Source organism: Malaclemys terrapin, chromosome 21 (genome assembly GCF_027887155.1).
Source record: "Malaclemys terrapin pileata isolate rMalTer1 chromosome 21, rMalTer1.hap1, whole genome shotgun sequence".
Lineage (NCBI taxonomy): Eukaryota > Metazoa > Chordata > Testudines > Emydidae > Malaclemys > Malaclemys terrapin.
The window spans coordinates 4700504-4720125 of NC_071525.1; the positions used below are offsets into that span (position 1 = coordinate 4700504).

Sequence of the window (19622 nt, forward strand, 5' to 3'; positions counted from 1 at the left end):
GGGCAAGTCACTTGCCTGCTCCGTGCCTCAGTTTCCCTGTCTGTAAAATGGGAATAATGATACTGGCCTCCTTTGTACAGCACTTTGAGATTGGCAGGAGGAAAATCTGGGCTATAGTTACAGAGGGAAAAGCTGGCCCAAGTGAGGCCAATGGGAGCGTTGCCAGCCACTGCAGTGGAGTGGAGTGCCGGAGCAGGGTAAAAGAGCCTTAGTGCAACTGAGAATCAGCCCACGGGACTTTGTGTCACACCCACTGCACGGACATTCAGTGGCTTGCTGGAGCGTGGCGTCAGTGCTGAGCAGCGTTAATCCCCTAATGCATCTGCTTTCTCCTGCTTGAGCCTGGCCTCTCCCATCCCTGCTGAATGTTCACCTGCATTTGTAGGCGGTGGTATTAGCACACACAGCTCTCCACCCACCAGTAAAGAGGTGTGGTCCCAATCACAGAATAAGGCCTTTGTTGGCTCTGTCATGCCCCCTCCCTCCCCTAAGAGCCTATGGTGGATTCTTTTGCAGCCACTGCTCTGGGGCGCCAGCTGTCTGGATTGTAGTGGCTCTAAGACTAGGACCTCAGAAACCCCTTCGCTTAACGATCTACAAATATATTGGGGGTTCCCCACCAACACACCTGGGTTTAAATCCTTTCCCATCAACCTCTCTAGAGGGCTTCCCAGTTCTCCTCTACCAGTTCCCAGAGCAGATGCTGATGCAATTACACTCCATGTGTGTGAGAGGAGAGCCTGGCCTAGTGGATTGAGCACTGGCCTAGGACTCTGGTGAGCTGGGTTTTATTTCCAGCTCTGCTGTTAACCATGAGGGAAATCACTCCCCGTCCCACCTTCGTGCCTCTGTTTTGATTGTAAACTCTCTAAAGACAGAGTCTGTCTCTCACTGTGTCTATGTACAGCACCCTGCACCGCGGGGCCTAGATCTCAATGGAGACAGTTCAGTGCTATAGTCATACAAATACTGATGATAGAGAATGCCTCCCTCAGGCTCCTTGTGTTCACTTTAGCAGTATCAGGGGGACCGTCTGCAGGGCAGCAAGAGAAATTTGGGGCCCAAGTACATTGTGTTCCTTTTTCAGAGTAACAGCCGTGTTAGTCTGTATCCGCAAAAAGAAGAACAGGAGTACTTGTGGCACCTTAGAGACTAACAAATTTATTAGAGCATAAGCTTTCGTGGACTACAGCCCACTTCTTCGGATGCATCCGAAGAAGTGGGCTGTAGTCCACGAAAGCTTATGCTCTAATAAATTTGTTAGTCTCTAAGGTGCCACAAGTACTCCAGTTCTTCTTATTGTGTTCCTTGGGGTCCCTCCCATTTCACTTTATTTATACAGGTATTTGGGGGCTCCCTGAGCTAGGAGCCCTGGTACAATTGGACCCTCTTTCCCTCCCTTCTTGTCAACCTGGGCCAGAATCTTATTGTCAGCTCATCCCTTCTCCTCCCAAATACTGTCGTTTGTCTCAATGTGATATAAACATCCCCTTGGCTCTCTGCTCCTCCAAGGAGTGCTCCAGGAAAAAAACGGTGCAGAGTGTGTGATGGGCCTCTCTCTCTGCCCTAGCCACAGCGGACAGGCCTCTGCTACGGCCCCTGCCTACAGAGCGGAGCTCACGCGATCGGGGCTAGGGCTTTTCACACTGGAGTCAGTCCCGGGTTATCAGCCACTAGCCAGGCACTTGCTGTTGCGAGGGGAGCTGAGCCAGCGGTACGTAGAGAAGCAGCTAAGGCACTTGTCCCCAGAGCAGCAGAGTTGGTTCAAACTGCACAATGCTCCTCTCTCCATCCTCAGCCTCCCACTCCCTGTTCTCTGGCCTCCTGCAGCTTGCACTTTGGCCAGGAGGTCCTGTGGCGGGCGGGTGGGCGGGTGGGGGGTCTAACATGCCAGCTCATCAATAAAACACAGTGCCTGTGGCTTCTGCAGCCTGGGCCAGTTTGCAAGTCGTGGGCACTTCCACGGGAGAGCAAAGAAAGTGCAGGATCAGGCCCACACTCCTAGGGTTGCCAAGCCTCCAGGATTGCCCTGGAGTGCCCAGGAATTAAAGCTGAATCTTTCGTTCGAGATTACGTCCTGCGGTGAAACCCCCGGGATTGTGTCCGACCACAGTTGGCACCCCGGCCTAGTCCAGCATGAACACAAGCAGAGGCAGCGTGCGTGGGCGTGTTCAGCAGCCATGTGACACTGGTGGGGGCGGTGAGCACTACCTGACAAACCTGTATGGCGACACCCAGGTCACACCCCATTGAGTCAGCCACCCAGCAGAGCTGCACCTTCAACCTGCCTAGCAAGGATCTACTCCCCGCCCGGCCCCTTCGAAAAGAGGCCTAAGAAGCACAGGGCTGGCTATTTTTTGTTTGTTTGGCTGGTGCAGCAAAGGGAACTTGGCCCTGTGGGTCTCCTCCCCTCGTTTGGCAACTCTCCTCCCAATCGCTTTCAACTTCCCTGTCTTGGGAGGAAATTTTGTCCTCCGCCTTCTTGGTTTATCAGATCGTGGCAAGAAAAAAACCCAAAAAAACCCACACACACCCTGGCTGCTAAGGAAGCAGGTGAAGACTGAGAGGAGGAACCCAAGCCGGAGGGGCCCAGGTGTGGCTGGGAGAGATGGGGACGGCGGAGGAGGACTATAACTTTGTCTTTAAGGGTGAGTTTTATTGGTACCCCCTTTCCGTGGCTGGTTTCAGGCTGGGCTGCATGTTCTGCAACGGGCTGGTTCTGCCTTTTGAAAGAGGTGGAATTGGGGGCCCGGGGCAGCGGGGGCAGAAGATGGATGGGATGTGGGCTGGGTGCTGGAGGCCGGATGGAGCGGCGGCGGTGGGCTGGGGCACGTAGCGCCAACAAGGGGTGGAGGGGAAGCAGCCATCCAGAAGGGCAGCTGGGTCTCTCTCTTGTGGTAGTGGGGAGTCCTTGGCGGTGGATCTTTGAGGGCAAATCCCACCACGCCGGGGTATAAGCCCCAGTGAAGTCAGTGCAGATGCACCAGGAATTTGGGTCAGATGAGCCCCTCTGCCACTCCCCCCACAGTCACTGCAAGGTTGTGACTGGCTTCGGGAACCCACCGAGCATCCTGTCAGTAAATCCACCGCCCAGCTCAGTGCCTGGGCCGACAGCTGCATGGTGGGGTGCAGACAGGGGGCTTGACACCTCCCTCTTAAGCATTAGGTACTGACCTAGCTGGATGGGTGGGCCAATCGGATGTGGCCAGCCTCACAGTGGGGACACTGCTGGGGAACCAGTGGAGTGGGACGGAGGGAGGGCACCGAGGTCGCTGTGGAGGCACGTGGGCTTCTGGCAACCCAGCTCCCCAGGGATTTGCAGGGATCCTGTTGGATGTCCGGACTGAACACCCTGGGGGCTGATTCTCCTTCACACTGCACCGCGAGTGCTCAGTTACATCCATGCAAAGTGCTACCGAATCCGAACGGGTCACCCCGGTGCAAACGCCTGCACGAGGTGGAGAGCAGTGGCGAATGGGGAGCTGGTAGCCATAACGGGTGGAAATAGCCCCGTAAGGATCCTGCCTGCACATGGGGCTGCCCCAGGTGGTGTGGAGCTGAGGGAAGGGCTATAGACAGTGGCTCAGGGGTGTGGCCAGAATGCCCCATGCTGTGGCTAGTCTGTGCTTCTCAGGCCCCATAAGGGGCAAGGGACTGTTTCTTGCTATGTGTAGTCACAGGCCCCATCACACTGGAGCCTCAGTTTTGGTACGAGCCTCCAGGTGCTCCCGTAATACAAAACATAATAATGCCCCCACAGCGTAATGCCCAGCGAGAGGATCAGGGCCTGACAGGATTGCACCCCTCTAGGGACAGTTTATTCTAACCCGGCCGAGGCCGCGTTCAGTAACTGGCCTTGCAACAAAAGCTAGACCGAATCGCATTTGTTAAAAACCAAAAACGCATTCATTTTCCCCCAAAAGGAACGTGTTTTGGTTTTCTGGAAAAAAAAAATCAATTTTTTTAACCAAAATTTTACTTGCCGGGAAAAAATTTTTTACATTAAAAAAAATTTGAAATATTTTGAGGAAATGTTTACTATTTTCTAGCCGGTTCTGTGTGCCCATGTTTCACTGGGAGAAGGACAGCTGCTCTGGCAACCAGATCCCAAACCTTTCAGGGCTTGATAGGCTAAAACTAGAGCTAGCCGGACAATGTTGGGGGGGATGGGACGGGGCCTTCCATGGTAAACAGACACAAACAACAAAATCCTCAACACTTTCAGATGAACATTTGAAAGAATGTTGTACAAAACGGAAACAGTTTTGGATTTTGCCCAAAGATTCTATTTTTTTTTTTTTTTTTTGCTTTTCCAACAAGAAAAAAAAATCAACATTTTTTGAGGAAATTAAACACTTCCTGTGAAAATGTTTGTTTAATGGAAAACCCCAACTTACTGGAGAAAAGCGGCTTGGATGAAAAATGTTTGATCCTCCCTAGTGAAAGCCAACACCTTGAATTCCACCCAGAAGCTTTTCGGGACCAAGTGTTGGTCATGTAACATGGACTGATGGGCTCCCAACGTGCAACTCCCCTTAATAAATAGGCTGTAGCATTTTGCATTAGCTTCAGCTTCTGAATGGTCTTGAGCTGCAGGTTCAAATCCCCACTGAGGAGTAATTTACATTCTTGTTATTTCATTTTGTGTTGTCTGGTTCCAGGGTCAGGAAGGTTTTCCCAGCTCTGGTGCTGCCTCGTATGGTCCAGGGGTTCTGTAGGACTCAGGAATTAAGTGCTGATGATGGTGGGGAAAACTGTTTTGGTGGGGAACTGGGACAGTGCAGGAGAGGCAAAGAAAAGCAAACTGGACCAACACAGCTGAGTGGAATGCAAAACATAAACATTGTCCAAACAGCTTAAATGGGGAAAGTACATTTAAAAGTCATTCTGCTTCAGTAATCTTGGGAGTTGTCATTAGCATTGTAGGTAAAGCAATTTAGGGTTTAGAAATATTATAATGACCTGGCTGGTGTGTGTGTCATCACTTGTATTACAGTACATTAGGTGCTGTACATAAACATAATAAGAGACAGCCCTTGCCAGGCAGAGCTTACAGCAAGATAGTTGAAGGGGAAACAGAACAAGGCGGGTGTCTTGGGCAAGGGCACCAGCAAAGCTGGGCCAAGAACCCAGATCTCCTGCTTCCCAGTCCAGGGCTGTAGACACTGGATAACACTGCCTCTCTGGTATGTGTCACTGCCCCCTACTGAATGGAATCAGAACAGCTCAACTGTGTGTCACAGGCCCTATATTGCCAGGTGCTAATGAGGAGTTGCCTTTAGCTTGGGTGCTAGGGGCCTGAACTTTTGAAGCAGGGGGAATCGGAGTTCTGTCCCCCGGGTCACCGTGAAGTTCCACATCCTAGGCAGCCACAGATTAGCTACGTGCATTTGAAGCTGGCGGTGTCCTTTTCAGAACAAAGCCAGGGAGACAAACGGCTGCTTGGCCCTTTAATGTCCCACTCACACAGCTGCGACGGCGCGGGAAGGCTGGTGTTTGTGCAGACTTTGCACACGCTGCCGCCTGCCACACCTGCGTGAGCGAGCCACACGGCCTGACAGTATCAGGGCACAGGCAAGCTCAGTTGGGATTCTTCAGCCAGGTTTCAAGCAGCCACTGCCCGGTTAGCTGCCCCCCTTCCCCAGCGAGCAGAAGATCAGAGCTACCAGCTTGCTTTGCAAACAGAGCGGACACAGATCAGATATGCTGCCGGGTGGCTTGAAACAGGGTGGAGACGGTCTCCATTGCCACCTGGGTGGAATATGTACTACATAAGCCATCTGGACAAAAGACACACACACATGCACACACTTAGGGGGCCCATTAGCAAAGCGCCAACTGCAGGAGGAGGCAGGCTGACATGAAGACAAATCCCTCACTGTAGGGAGTGGAGGCCAGATGGGGTCAGTCCGGGGAAGGCTTAGGAGGGAAAGGAAAAAAAGATGGAGGATTCGATTTGTTAGAAAGCCAACAGCCAAAACCTATTTGCCTAGGGAGAGTCACCTCTAGGACTAGCCCTGCCCAGCTGTTATCGCATATTCCCAGCTGGTGGGCCAGTTACTCAGAAACTATCCTGGCTCTTGGGTTCAATTCTATGGACTGTGTTGTGCTGGAGGTCAGACTGAGGGGACCAGAATGATCCTTCTTGGCCGTAAAAAGACAACGATGAGTCTGATTCTCCCTGCGCCTCATGCCGGTGTTTACGCCAGGGCAAAGTGGGGGGTAAAATGTTTCTGACTCAGAACGGGAGGCGTTTCGCACTTGCTCGGCCCTGGTGTAATTGACGACACAGTTTGATGGGAGAATCAGGCCCAGTCACTATGAATAAAGACAAACCCAGGACAGCTAGGTTGTGTCCGTTTGAAGGGGCGGGATCTTAAACGTGTCACCGAAACACGTAGCAAAAATCCATTTTGATGAGAAGCAAAATTGCCTTGACATTTGAAATGGGTCCATGCGCCAAACAGTCAGGACATGAGGTGCTCAGGAATTGAATCAGGATGGAGAGCAGGTCAGGAATTTTTTGTCTCTCTCCCCTTCCCTTCCCTCCTCTCCTCTCCTCTCCCCCCATGGAAAATTTTGAGGTTTTGGCAAAATATTTCAGCTAAAATCCAAAATATTTCCATTCAGACTACTGCCATGGTGCTTCATGGGAGCTGTAGTTAGAGTTCCTCGTGCTCCCATTCTCCTCTATAGGCCAGGCTCTCTAATCAGACTACATCTCCCAAGATGCACTGTGGTCTCTGCTCTTGATAAGGGGAGGTGGTGTTTTGTGGCAGACCCAGGGTGGTGATGCACAATGGGAGGAGATTTACAGATTCCAAGGCCAGATGGGCCCATTGTGATCATCTAGTCTGACCTCCTGTTGGACACAGGCCGGAGAACTTCACAAACTAATTCCTGGAGCAGATCTTTCAGAAACATATCCAGTCTTGATGAAGAGGAAGTCCAACTGGGGATTTTACTCTGGAAGCCAGGGTAAATTATGAATTATGTAATGAAGGCCAGAAACTGCCTTCTGTTCCTGACATGCGAATCTCAGCTTTCATTTACTCACGTGACCCTGGGCGCTGGGGCTTTAAGAAAAGCACCAAATATCATGAGCATTTGCAAAAGTTGGCAACATTTGATCTGCACCCTACTGTGTGCTAGGGGCTGTTCGTACACACGGACAATGCCTAGCCCTGAACAGCTAACAATCTATATAGACGTTGGGTGGGAGAGGAAACTGAGGCACAGAGAGAAAGGGACATGCCCACAGACACCCCACAGGTCAGTGGCAGGGCCAAGAATAGAACTCATGTCCACAGATTGCCCTACCTGCCTTATCACACCACGTCTCTTCCAATACGGACACAGCCTCAGTTTCCCCTGTGGCGTGTGTGGATCTCCCATGTGGCAGGCAGAGAAGAGGGTAAAAGCACTGAAGAGAAATAGGAGCATGCATCTATAAAGCTGCAACAGTGGACAGAGGGATTCAAGGGCATGTGCTGGGCCTGGAACGACTATGAACTCCTGGTTTGAAACTAAGGGCTTGTCTACATGGGGAGATTGCCCAGAATAAACTATTCTGAACTAGTTTCCCAGGTGGACACTCTTATTCCAGAATAAGAGTGCCTTTTCCCTGAGTTAGCTTAATCCGGATTAAACTCCCAAGTGCCAGTGTCCGTTTAAAATGGGGGGGATTTGTTAACTTCCCAGGCAGGCTACACAGGTATTTAGGGAGGGGAGGAGCGGATAAGGTGGGTTTGATCATGAGTTATTATTACGACAGTGATGATCAGGTGAGCACCCACTGGTCCTTCAATGCGTCTTTTAAGGGCTGGGGAGGGAGTTTATTTATGGGTTGACAATTGTTACTTTAATTGCAGTGGAGTCTCTAGGAGATAAAATCAGTGCTGTAAATAAATGAATTCCATCAAAACTGTGAAAGACTTGACAGGGCTGAGACAGGAGAAGAAAGTCTGGCCCAGTGGTTGGGGGCGTAGTCTAGGAGGTGGGCGATCTGGCTTACATTCCTTGGTCTGAAATTCAATAAAGACCAGGGCAAAGTCCTGCATTTAAGAAATAAAAATCAAATGCACAGCTACAAAATGGGGCGGCTAGGCTGAAAAGGATCTGGGGGATCATACATTGAATATGAGTCAACAATGTGATGCAGTTGCGAAAAAGACCAATAGAATTCTGGGGTATATTAACAGGAGAGTCGCAGGTAAGACACGGGAGGGAATTGTCCTGCTCTGCTTAGCACTGGTGTGGTCTCAGCTGGAGTCCCATGTCCAGCACTTTAGGAAACGTGACAAATTGGAAGGAGCCCAGAGGAGAGCAACAAAAATGATCAAAGGTTTAGAAAACCCGACCTATGAGGAAAGGTTAAAAAAACTGGGCATGTTTAGTCTTAAGAAAAGAAGTCTAAGGCGGGACCTGATAGTCTTCCAATATATTAATGGCTGTGATAAGGAGGACTTTGATCAATTGTTCTCTATGTCCACTGAGGGCAGGACAAGAAGTAATTGACTAAATCTGTAGCAAGAGAGATTTAGGTTAGATATTAGGAAAAACTTTTAAATCTCAGGGTAGTTAACCTCTGGAACAGGCTTCCAAGGGAGGTTGTGGAATTGCCATCCCTGGAGGTTTTAAGAACAGGTTGGACAAAAACCTGTCAGGGACGATCTAGGTTTACTGGGTTCTGCCTCAGCTCAGGGCACTGGACTTGATGACTTCTCAAGGTCCTAGCCCTGTATTTCTAGGATTCCCTCCTCTGCCCCAGACTCCCTATGTGACCTTGGGCAAGTCACTTTGCACTGGTACAGCTCCACAGATTATTTGCTATATGTATCATAGAATATCAGGGTTGGAAGGGACCTCAGGAGGTCATCTAGTCCAACCCCCTACTCAAAGCAGGGCTAATCCCCAGACAGATTTTTGCCCCAGGTCCCTAAATAGCCCCTTCAAGGATTGAACTCACAACCCGGGGTTTAGCAGGCCAATGCTCAAACCACTGAGCTATCCCTCCACTTAGCCTGTCAGTGCCTCAGTTTCCCCACCTGTACAATGGGATAATAGCACTGCCCGGGCTCACAAGGAGGGAGAATAAACATATTAAAGCTTGTGAGGCACTCAGGTAGGTAACGGGAGCCAGAAAAAGTTCCTTAGCTCGATAGGGTGTGTCCACACCACAAAAAAAGACCTGCGGGGTGGAGGGGAGGGGTGGTCTCAGAGCCCAGGCTCCATCTGGAGCCCGCACACCTACATTGCTATTTTTAGTCCCCCAGCATGAACCCAAGTCATTTGACCCTGGCTCTGAGACGCACTGCTGCAGGTATTTTTCTGCTCTGTACACATACCCCTAGATACTAAGCCACATTCCTGGCTCTGTGCTAGAAAATTCAAGTGCATTCCACCAAACAGAGAGATCAGAAGATACAGCAACATAAGAAAAGGCAAATCTTCCATAAAGGTTTTTCGGTTGCTGTTTAGAATAGAGAGGCAGAGAGAAAGCGCTCTCAGGTTTTATTTTCACTTTGGCTTAATACAGGTGTGTTAAGAGGCTGTAGCATGAAAAGAAGGAAAACTGTAGCCGAGCAGAAGAAATTTGGAGTATTTGATGAAAGTTCCAGCAAACAATGTGATTGTTGTCTAGGGTGATCCAGAATCACCAACCCCAAGTATTCAAAAATCATGAACTGGGGCCCCCCCAAATCATGACTGGCTTAAAATCTTGAGATTTTTAAAATAAATAATTTGGGGGGTTCTTTTTATTTGTCTTCTGGATTCATTTGCTCCACGTTTTCTAGTTTTTCTCCACCAACACAAGGGCTAGAAACGTCCTTGGTTTTTTTAGATGAAAGCTGAGATTCACAAAGTCAGCTGACTCCAGCAGCTGGGACTTTAAGCTCGCCCAAATAGCTCAAGAGTTGATGTAAAATTGAGAAACTTGGGACAGCATTGGCAGCCGTATCATGTGGCTACAATGGTGCGTGTAGCTAGAAAACTTTTGTTTTCTGTGTCCTGCACCACCGTATTTCTAAGAACTCTCCCTGGATGCAGAGACAGCAGCTGTTGTGAAGTCAGTTCCATGCAGACTGTTAGAGGGGCTGCATACACTGTGCTCTCTCTCATAAGGGACTTTCCTTTTGTTCTTTCTTTTTCGGTTGGTTTCCTTAATCTGATTCTGATTGAAATCTGCTCCTTGCATATGGAAAAACAAAACAGATGAGGGCGAAGAAGAAATTTTCTTTACGGGCATGTTTTTCCCATAACTGCTTAATGCAGAGACAGGATACTGGACTGAATGGACACATGAGCTGCTCCCACGCGGCAATTGCTATGTTCCTAGATGCAGCAGTTGTCTGTTGCACTAGAGTATTGGCCTCACTCACAATTTCCCTGCAATTTGTGTCATCATTTGCACCAGTGAACAATGGTGATTCTGCCTAGGTAGCACACAATGCCTACTTTTGGTGGTGTAGATGACAGCACGAGGCACAAGGCAGTGGAGAATCAGGCACCAAAATATTTGCATTGCAGCCACCTTGGGGATAATGATTCCTCTGCGTTTGTACAGCATCGTGCACCATGAGAGAGTTCAGTACATTGTTAATAAAACAATGATGGACTGGTTGGTATGTATGATTATTTATACTGCGGTAGCACCAGACGCTCTAGTCGTAGATCAGGGCCTCATTGTGATAGGTGCGATACAAGAAGAACAAAAGTCCCTGTCCCAAAGAGCTTACAGTCAAAGTCATGTTCCATAGCTCTCTACTGAAATCAGAACTGGGTGTCATATGCCCTGTACTGCTCCCAGCTCATGAGGATTCTCCATCTTCCTGTGCTTTTGGATTAGGAGGATCAGAATTCTATCCCTGGTGCACAAGTGCCATTTGCATCTCATTTTGCTAGGAGTTTCCCTCTTGTCTCCCTAGTGGTCCTGATTGGAGAGTCCGGCGTGGGGAAGACCAATCTGCTCTCGCGCTTCACCCGCAATGAATTCAACCACGACAGCCGCACCACCATCGGCGTGGAGTTCTCCACCCGCACCGTCATGGTGGGCAATGCCATGGTGAAGGCACAGATCTGGGACACCGCCGGGCTGGAGCGGTACCGTGCCATCACCTCAGCGTAAGCGGGCCGCGCGGCTCGATGCAACAGCGGGAGGGGTGGTGATGGCGGCCGCGGTTCCTAGGCGCGGGCGACTCCCCACGGGAGGCAGGCGCCTCTGAACACAGAACTCCACGGGGGTGGCACAGGGGGCTATTGTATGTGACCTGCCCATACTCAGCGTGACTCACGGTCTCCCTCCAGCGGCTGGGCCACACTGAGGTTTATGAGTCCGCTACAGTCTTTGAGCTAACAGCTCTTTTAGCTCAGGTGGTAGATGCTTGTGCATTTAGAGCCAAAGCTCTTGGGTTGGAGCCCCCCTGCTTAGAGGAGTCATGGTACCCCTAGAGCAGGTGGGATGGAGAGTGTCTGTCACCCAAATGAAGCCGCAGGGCCTGATTCTCCATTGCCCTGCACTTCCTGAGTCATTGACATGCGTGCAAAACGGGCTTAGAACACTATTGTGAAAATGAAGGGGAAAAAAGTCAGCGACACCAGGGTGTTTCTTTGACCGTGACTGATGCCCGGCAGCATTTGAACCCCAGCCCTTCACAGGCACAGCACAGATCTCTACTGGTGGAGTTAAAGGAGTGAATCCACTGCTTGGCAGCAGTAGTAGGCGGTTATCCTAATAGCTCAACCACAGGGAGTGAGGGGGCAAGACAGGGATGCGCTAGCCACTCTGTGGGCCGGCTCTTGGAGCAGCAGTACTGGATTATAGGTAGGCGCACTGTGGGTATGTCTACACTGCATAGTGAGACACGGTCAGTGGGACCTGACCTTGAGGACTCCGGGTTTCCAAGCCTGTGCTTGAGCGTCCACATTGCACTGTAAACCTGGGCTTACAATTGCTGGACCCAGGTCTCACAGCCCTGCTAACGCGTCCACACTGCCCTGCGCAGATCTTCTGACTCAGGTGTGAGGCTCGAGCTGCATCCACACAGCAAACTGACAGGGCTTGGACCCGAGGTGCAGCAGGACTCAGGGTCTGTCTGACCCACCCCCCTCGCAGAGTCCTTGGACCTAGGTCCTGAGGGCTCACTGACCCGAGTCAGACGGATTTGTGTGCGGACGGAAGAGAGATCTGGGCTCAAACCTGAGTCAGAGCTTGGGCTTAGTGTGCAGTGGAGACACACCCAAAGAGGTCTGACCCCACTGGAGGCAGTGGGGCCGTGACAGGCTCCGGCTCAGACCCTGTGGTGAAGGCCGCCCGCTCCCTCTCGGCAGGTATTACAGAGGAGCAGTGGGCGCCCTCCTGGTTTTCGACATCACCAAGCACCAGACCTACAACGTGGTGGAGCGCTGGCTGAAGGAGCTGTATGACCACGCCGAGGCCACCATCATCGTCATGCTGGTGGGCAACAAGACAGACTTAGCCCAGGCCCGCGAGGTGCCGACCGAGGAGGCCAAGATGTTTGCAGGTATGGAGCCGCCTCCCAGGGTGGACCCACCCCGAGACAGCCAGCGCCCGCTGGGTTCTGCTACCCCTCCCCGAGAACACGTCCTGAAAGCCTCCTATTCCAGCCAGAGCTCATGGTGCTGGGTCCGCATGAGCTAAGCAGGGTCCGTAATGTGATAGACCAAGGGGTGCCAGGCTGCAAGGAGGTGGGGGCTCAGTAGGGGGCGCTCTCCCTGTTGACTCAGTATTGATAGGACCCCGGGGGGGCTGTACTATGGGGTTCTCTCCCCTCCCTGACCCTGATGCCCCAGTGTCGTTCTGCTGGGGGAGATGCCATGCTAGATGGGCCAAGGGCCTGCCCTGTTCTGGCAGGAAGGGGGATGCTCGGGTAGCCGGACCCCCAAAGGGTACCACAGTTCCCATGCCTCTTGCGTGACCGTCCTTGCAGAAAACAACGGGCTGCTGTTCATCGAGACGTCTGCGCTGGACTCCACGAACGTCGAGCAGGCCTTCGAGACCATACTGAGAGGTGCGCCGGGGGCAGGGGAACGTGGAGTCGGGGGGCTGGATTCTGAGCAGAGCATGCTCTGGGGATGGCTGACGGAGAAGCACCCAGGGGGGTGAACTCTCCATAGAAAGAGCTCAAGGTGCCATGTGACAACTGCCCCGCCACCAGGGAGCGCTAAGGAGACCGAGTGGAATCCGGTATCCCACCTCCTGCCATGACAAACCAGCCCATTTGTCTGCCCCTGGAGCTTCTCTCTGCACCAAGGGGGGCAGGTTAACGACTAGGCCAACTGGTCTAGAGAGGGGATTTTCCTAACACCGTGGGACACTCTGGAGAGAGAGAAGGCTGGGGAGCAGGTTTGGGCAAGGAGTTACCCTCATGCTGCCTGTTTCCACCACGGTTCAAGGGGACATGACTAAAGAACACCCCGAAGCAGGGCTGATGTGGGGCGGACGTAATATGGGGACAATAAGTGATCTCTCTCCTGCCATCCATCTCCACCCTCTGACAAACAGAGGCTAGGGACACCATTCCTTACTCATCCCGGTTAATAGCCATTAATGGACTTAACCTCCATGAATTTATCTAGTTCTCTTTTAAACCCTGTTACAGTCCTAGCCTTCACAACCTCCTCAGGCAAGGAGTTCCACAGGTTGACTGCGTGCTGTGTTTTAAACCTGCTGCCCATTAATTTCATGTGGTGGCCCCTAGTTTTTATCTGACGGGAACAAGTAAATAACTTTTCCGTATTCACTTTCTACCGTCGTACCAGAGGCCTGAGCGCGGGGTTAGGGAGGGCCCCAAAACGTCTGTGTAAATAAAGTGAAATGGGAGGAGATAGGACCCTAGCAAACAGGCTGTATCAGGGCCGCTCATTTCTCTCTATTGGCCTGCACCACAGTGAAAACCTAGCAGGCCCTGTAGATCCACCCATATTATGCCAAGCCCCAGCAGGGACCGCTAGCCCTTTAAGCAGGAGCTGGTCCGGCTAATAGCGCCAGCTGGGTTGGTTAAGGCAGTAGGAGGTTCACCAGCCTCTGTCTGTGGCCCAGCCCCGGCTCAGGGGGGACACAGCACCACCCGGTGGGGGTTACCCTGGGCCAGGGGGAACGCTCCAGGATCCCTTATTATCACTCCCTCTTCCAGACATTTTCAGCAAAGTGCAGAAACAGCAGCAGAGAAGCCCCCAGGACAACAAGGTGTCACTCTCCAGCGAGAACCCCCACGGCGCCTCCCAGACCCCGGAGGAGAAGCGAGCGTGCTGCGTGAGCCTCTGAGAGCAGGGCGGGAGCCGGCCCGGGACTCGCCGTGGAGGCACGAGCCCCTCCGTCCGCTCTGCTTTCTGACCAGGGGGAATGCCCGTCCCCTCCCTCAACACCCCGTAACTGCACCAAGCCAGGCCGGGGCTGGGCCACAGAAACACGTCTGCAATGGATCGGTCCCTTCGCCCCCTCTGCAAAGCCATTATCCACGCCCCACTCTGCAGGCAGCACCGCTAGAGAAGGGGATGCTGCATACCCAGAACTCTGCCCGCTGGGGTCTGCCAAGCCACAGCAGGGGGAATCTTGGGGCGGGGAGGGGTCGGCTGGACAAACTTCCCCCTAGCAGAGGGGGAATCAGCCATAGGAACATGCCCATCTATCTTAGTTACCTGATCCCATTACCACAGTGTCTGAGCATCTTTTTAATGTATTTATCCTCACAACCCTCTGTGGGATAGGGCAGTGCTATTATGCTATTATCCCCAGTGTACACATGGGAAAACCGAGGCACAGGGAGACTAGGTGACATGCCCAGGGTCACACAGGGCGTCTGTGGCAGAGCTGGGAATTGAACCTAGGTCTCCCAAGTTCCAGGCTCGCACCCTAACGGCTGGGCAGTCCTTCCTCTCTTCCTGCAACCGTGAGGTTTCAAGGAAGGCATTTAAATATGATCAATATATTGGTCTGATCCTGCCATTGGATCCACGCACGCTCCGAATCTGGCCTCAACGCCGCTCAGCTCAGTGGGGCTTGCACCAGATTCACACAGCTGCATCTGAGCTCAGAATCCGGCCCTCCCTGTCGAAGTCAGTGGAGGGTGCGGCCACACGGCTCCGATTCCAGGATCGGAGCCACGATTTTCGCCCAGATGCTGCCGCTTTAAACATCCCGTCCGTTTTGCTGTCTCCCATAACCTGTTCGTTCACCTAGTGAGATCCGTACAACACCATTGTCCTCGCCCCTGGGTACAGAATCTCTTTCTCTGACTAGACAGCCTCTGAAAATATGACTGTGCCCTACACAGAGTGGCAATGCAGGAGTGGAGAGAGAGAAAGCAGACATCTCCAGTTCTAGGGCGTGGGTTGCCTAATTAGCCTCAACTTCTGCTTCAGCCTTGCTTTAAGGTCTGAGATCTTGGAGATGGGAGGGTGAAATGGAGGGAGGAACTCTGTTAAAATAACTCAACGAAGGGCTTGGATTTCAGAGGGGCGGTTGGAATTGTGACTACCTCACCAAATCATCCCTTCCATCAATATACACTGAACATGGGGCGACTGACTTCTGGCTTCTAAGGACTTGACCCAAAGCCCCTTGATGTCACCAAGGTTCTCCCCAGGGAGTTCAATGGGTATTGGATCCAGTTTATAGAGAAGGAAGTGGCGGGGGGAGGAGGGGCTTGCCTGTTATTAATGGTGGAACGTCTGAGCTCTTTACGGGACCTGGGCTGGATTGCGATCTCTGGGGAAGCTGGAGTCGTGCTGATTTCAGTGGAGCAAATCCACAGACACCAGAATCTAACGTCGCTGACGTCACTGGGCCACGTCTCAGCAGGTGTCAATTGGCAAAACTCCGCCCAAGTTATGCTGATATACACCTGCCCAGTGGGTTGACTCTGGCTCCGTGTGTGCCAAGGTAGCCGAGATCAGACGCGGCCCACCGCCGTTGGAGTGAGGGGGGTGACTCTGGATTTGCACTGGTGCAATTTAACTCACTGGGGCAGTTTCTGTGCTGAGACAGAAACACTAAATCCCTGTTACGCCTCTCGTTCGTGTCTAAACCTGGCTTTTGCCCGCTGTTAATCTAACCGCAGCATCTTGTGAACGTCTGAATTCAGTGGGAATTATTTATATGATCGCTGGAGCGGGGCTGGATCTTTTTGTACAGATCGTCTCACGAGCAGCCCTGGTGAGGGAGTGTGCGTGATGCGATGGACTATAGGACCTTGACCCAAACATTAAAACATTTAGAGAACGTTTCAAAGACAGCGGTCTGCCTACCTTGACTTCCTGCATATTCCTGCTGGGTTTCCCTTTAGGATCTCATTTAATTTTTCCATCTTTTTCATTCCCCTTCCCTTTCCTCAGGGATGTTAATGGGCAGGATGTGGGGTGAACCTGCAAGATATGGGGTTTCAGACTGGACGACCAAGTGTCTGTGAGCTCTGCAGTGGCCCTGTAACTCTACTTCCATCAGCGGTGGTGGTCGTGTGGGGAGATTTCACAGCACACAGCTCTGATAGCACATCTCAGGCCTCACCCGTAGCCCCACCTCTGCGTCCCCTGGGCTCATAACATAAGAACGGCCATACTGGGTCAGACCAAAGGTCCATCTAGCCCAGTATCCTGTCTACCGACAGTGGCCAATACCAGGTGTCCCAGAAGGAGTGAACCTAACAGGTAATGATCAAGTGATCTCTCTCCTGCCATCCATCTCCACCATCTGACAAACAGAGGTGAGGGACACCATTCCTTTCCCATCCTGGCTAATAGCCATTAATGGACTTAACCTCCATGAATTTATCCAGTTCTCTTTTAAACCCTGTTATAGTCCTAGCCTTCACAACCTCCTCAGGCAAGGAGTTCCACAGGTTGACTGTGAAGAAGAACTTCCTTTTATTTGTTTTAAACCTGCTGCCAATTAATTTAATTTGGCTCTGCTGATGCCCCTCATTCCAACCCATTCCAGCCCCCAGCTGTTCCAGCCCTGGGTTCCCCCAGCGAGATTTTTTTATAGCCATTGTGGGGGGGCTTCATTTATTCCCTCTCCATGGTTCCCAGTTGCATTTGGTCTACGCAGAAGAAAGAAAATACATACTTTGCCTTGTGACGAAACTCTGCCCACGGGCTGAAGGGGAGCAAGAGTTGATCTCCGTTGACGGTTTGTGCAATTCGTCTAAGGAAAAGCCCAACCCCGACCCTACCCTCCAACTAAACAGGCTCAAAGCAGTGCAGAGAGGTGACTCTCACCCTGGCTGGGAGAAGAATTCAGCGGCTTTCCCTTTGTTGTATTAGCTCCCACCGGGCTCTGAGGAGTGGGGCCGATCCTCAGGTGGTTTATATCAGCATCACTCCATTGGTCTCAGCACAGCTACCCCACAGCTGTTCGCTAGGAGATCTGGGTCAACCCAAGGCCTTGTTACAAGTCTAAATGGCAGAGAGAGGGCCGGGCTGCAAAGATCACACATGGAATCATGCAAGTTTAAAGGGAGGGTAGCAGGGTCAGTCCCATAGGGCTGGCCGGGCCTCAGCACAGCAGTCACCCTGCCTCAGTTTCTCACCTGATTCCGGACTCCTACCTGCAGACGTTCCCTGACTTTACTCTCTCTTGGCAGAGCTAACAGCAGGCCCTGATAATGTTCAGGACTGGAGGTAGCAACCTGTCTCTGGCCCCTGTTCCCAGCTTGGTGTGTTGAGCCTTTCTGAACATCTGTTCTTAGAGAAGCCAGGCCGGGGACAACAGCTGGTTCGCCCTGGGCCCCCCACACTGCCCTCAGAGGGGACAGCGCACACAGCATGGCAGGCAGAGGGCCAGGCTGGCAGGAAAAGTGGGCTAGAAGGCCAGGTTGCTACAACGGCAGGGAAACTTGAGCAATGTTCTCCATCCTGTTTTGCAACATCACTGTAAGTCAGGGGTGGGGCAGAGCAAATGTCCTGCCTTTTCCACTCGGGAGCTGGGCTCCGTCCACTACAGTATTAGCGACCACGCTGCTCGTGCTTTCCCCTCGCCCCCTGCAGTCCCGGTGCCCAGGGGTCGTGCCCCGTGTCGCTGCCGGACGCTGGCCTGACTCCGATGGACCGGGGAGGCCCCTCGCACAGGGGGGATTCTATGGGGGCTGTTTCGACCCACTTTAAGCCCCCTTTGCACTTCCAGCATGGCCTGGCGGGGCCTCACTGGGACGGAGAACCAGGCCCAGAACATCCAGTGCCCCCATCCAAACCAGGGAACGCTGCCCCCGGCCATTTCAACGGGAGACAGTCCCGTCCTTCATGTCCTGTCCTAAACTAGCAGGCAGCATCCCTGTGTCCTGCAGCTGCTGCTGCACCATGGCCCTACAGGGCCCTGGAGATCACTTCCCTGCAGCGCTGTGAGACTTCCCGGGGGGAGGGATAGCTCAGTGGGTTGAGCACTGGCCTGCTCAACCCAGGGTTGTGAGTTCAATCCTTGAGGGGGCCATTTAGGGAACTGGGGTAAAAATGTGTCTGGGAATCTGTCTTTGAGCAGCGGGTTGGACTAGATGACCTTCTGAGGTCCCTTCCCACCCTGATCTTCTATGTCTGGGGAGCAGGGCCATTCCTGTGCGGAGGACCCCAGCAGTGAGGCTCAGGCAGTGGGCTGGCTGGCTTTTCCCAAGGCTGGGTCCCCACTCCTTCTGTATGCCTCAGGAGAGAAACGGGGTGCAGAGGGCATGATTTGCACAGAGACCACTGCAAGTTTGCACTCCATGTCAGGGGGACTTTCTAAGCTCAGACTTCAAAGCCTGCTGGTCAGCTACACGGAAAGTCATGGGTGTTCCCCCAGAGCTCTGGGTAACCGGGGGTCCTAGTTAAGGACGCCAAGGCTGTCGTAGCTCAGAGTTTGTCTCTTTGTTGCCCTCTAGTGCCTGGTCCATGGAAGAGGCTTTTTATAGGTTGGCTGCTGCTCCCTGCTTTGAGCCCTGAAAGTCCTCGGTTCTAGCCCTGTTAGCGGCCCAAGAGGAGCTGGTTACGCTAAGGGATGGGGGATGGGAGACTGTATCTCACCCATGGGGGCTGCTTAGTGTTGGTCTGCTGCGGGAGGGGGGGCTGAACTGCCTTCTTGGCAGGTCATGGGCTGGGGCGGGAGGGAGGCCAGAGGTTGTTCACTGCATACAGACCCGCCTCCCAGGGAGCAACCATGTCAATCAGCCCCTCCCTAGAGCTGCAGGGACCTTGGCTAATGACATCAGCCTCAGGGGCCGCCGATGAGCCATCAACCTGAAGGTCTGGTCAGATTAGCTGCAAGGCTCACGGAGCTGAGAGCTGGGGCCCTGTTTCCCAGGGGAGCCGGGTTAGAGCTTGTGCTGAAATTTTGGGGCTAATTGGAACAAACCCAAAACTTTGGTGTGTGGGGGAGAGCCACGCAGGGTGTGTGTGTGCGCACAAGCATGAATGCACGTGTGTAAACGGGTGTGTACATATGCACACGAGTATGATTGAGCATGCATGTGTATGAGTGTGAGCATGTGAGTGTACATGAGTGTGTGCATGCATGAGTGTGCAAGTGTGAGTGTGCATCCACAGAGTGCAAGCGAGTACAGGTGCACCTGCACAACTGTGCAAAGTAAATGTATGTGCATTCACACAAGTGTGCAAGCATGAGTGTGCATCCATGT

General features: G+C 52.4%; 1 protein-coding gene across 1 annotated transcript; it reads left to right on the forward strand.

Annotated features, from left to right (window-relative positions):
* The first annotated feature begins 2261 nt into the window (after positions 1-2261).
* Positions 2262-16256, forward strand: RAB25 (RAB25, member RAS oncogene family). The gene is made up of 5 exons (XM_054011231.1): positions 2262-2648; positions 10929-11124; positions 12331-12524; positions 12951-13031; positions 14157-16256. The coding sequence occupies exons 1-5, from the start codon at positions 2609-2611 to the stop codon at positions 14285-14287; spliced, it is 642 nt and encodes a 213-aa protein (XP_053867206.1). The 5' UTR covers positions 2262-2608; the 3' UTR covers positions 14288-16256.
* The last annotated feature ends 3366 nt before the right edge of the window (positions 16257-19622 follow it).

Coding starts and splice junctions, on each gene's coding strand:
- RAB25 (XM_054011231.1), top strand. CDS start 2,609: ATGGGGACGGCGGAGGAGGACTATAACTTTGTCTTTAAGG. Junction 2,649..10,928: donor CTATAACTTTGTCTTTAAGG/GTGAGTTTTATT, acceptor TTGTCTCCCTAG/TGGTCCTGATTGGAGAGTCC. Junction 13,032..14,156: donor CTTCGAGACCATACTGAGAG/GTGCGCCGGGGG, acceptor TCCCTCTTCCAG/ACATTTTCAGCAAAGTGCAG.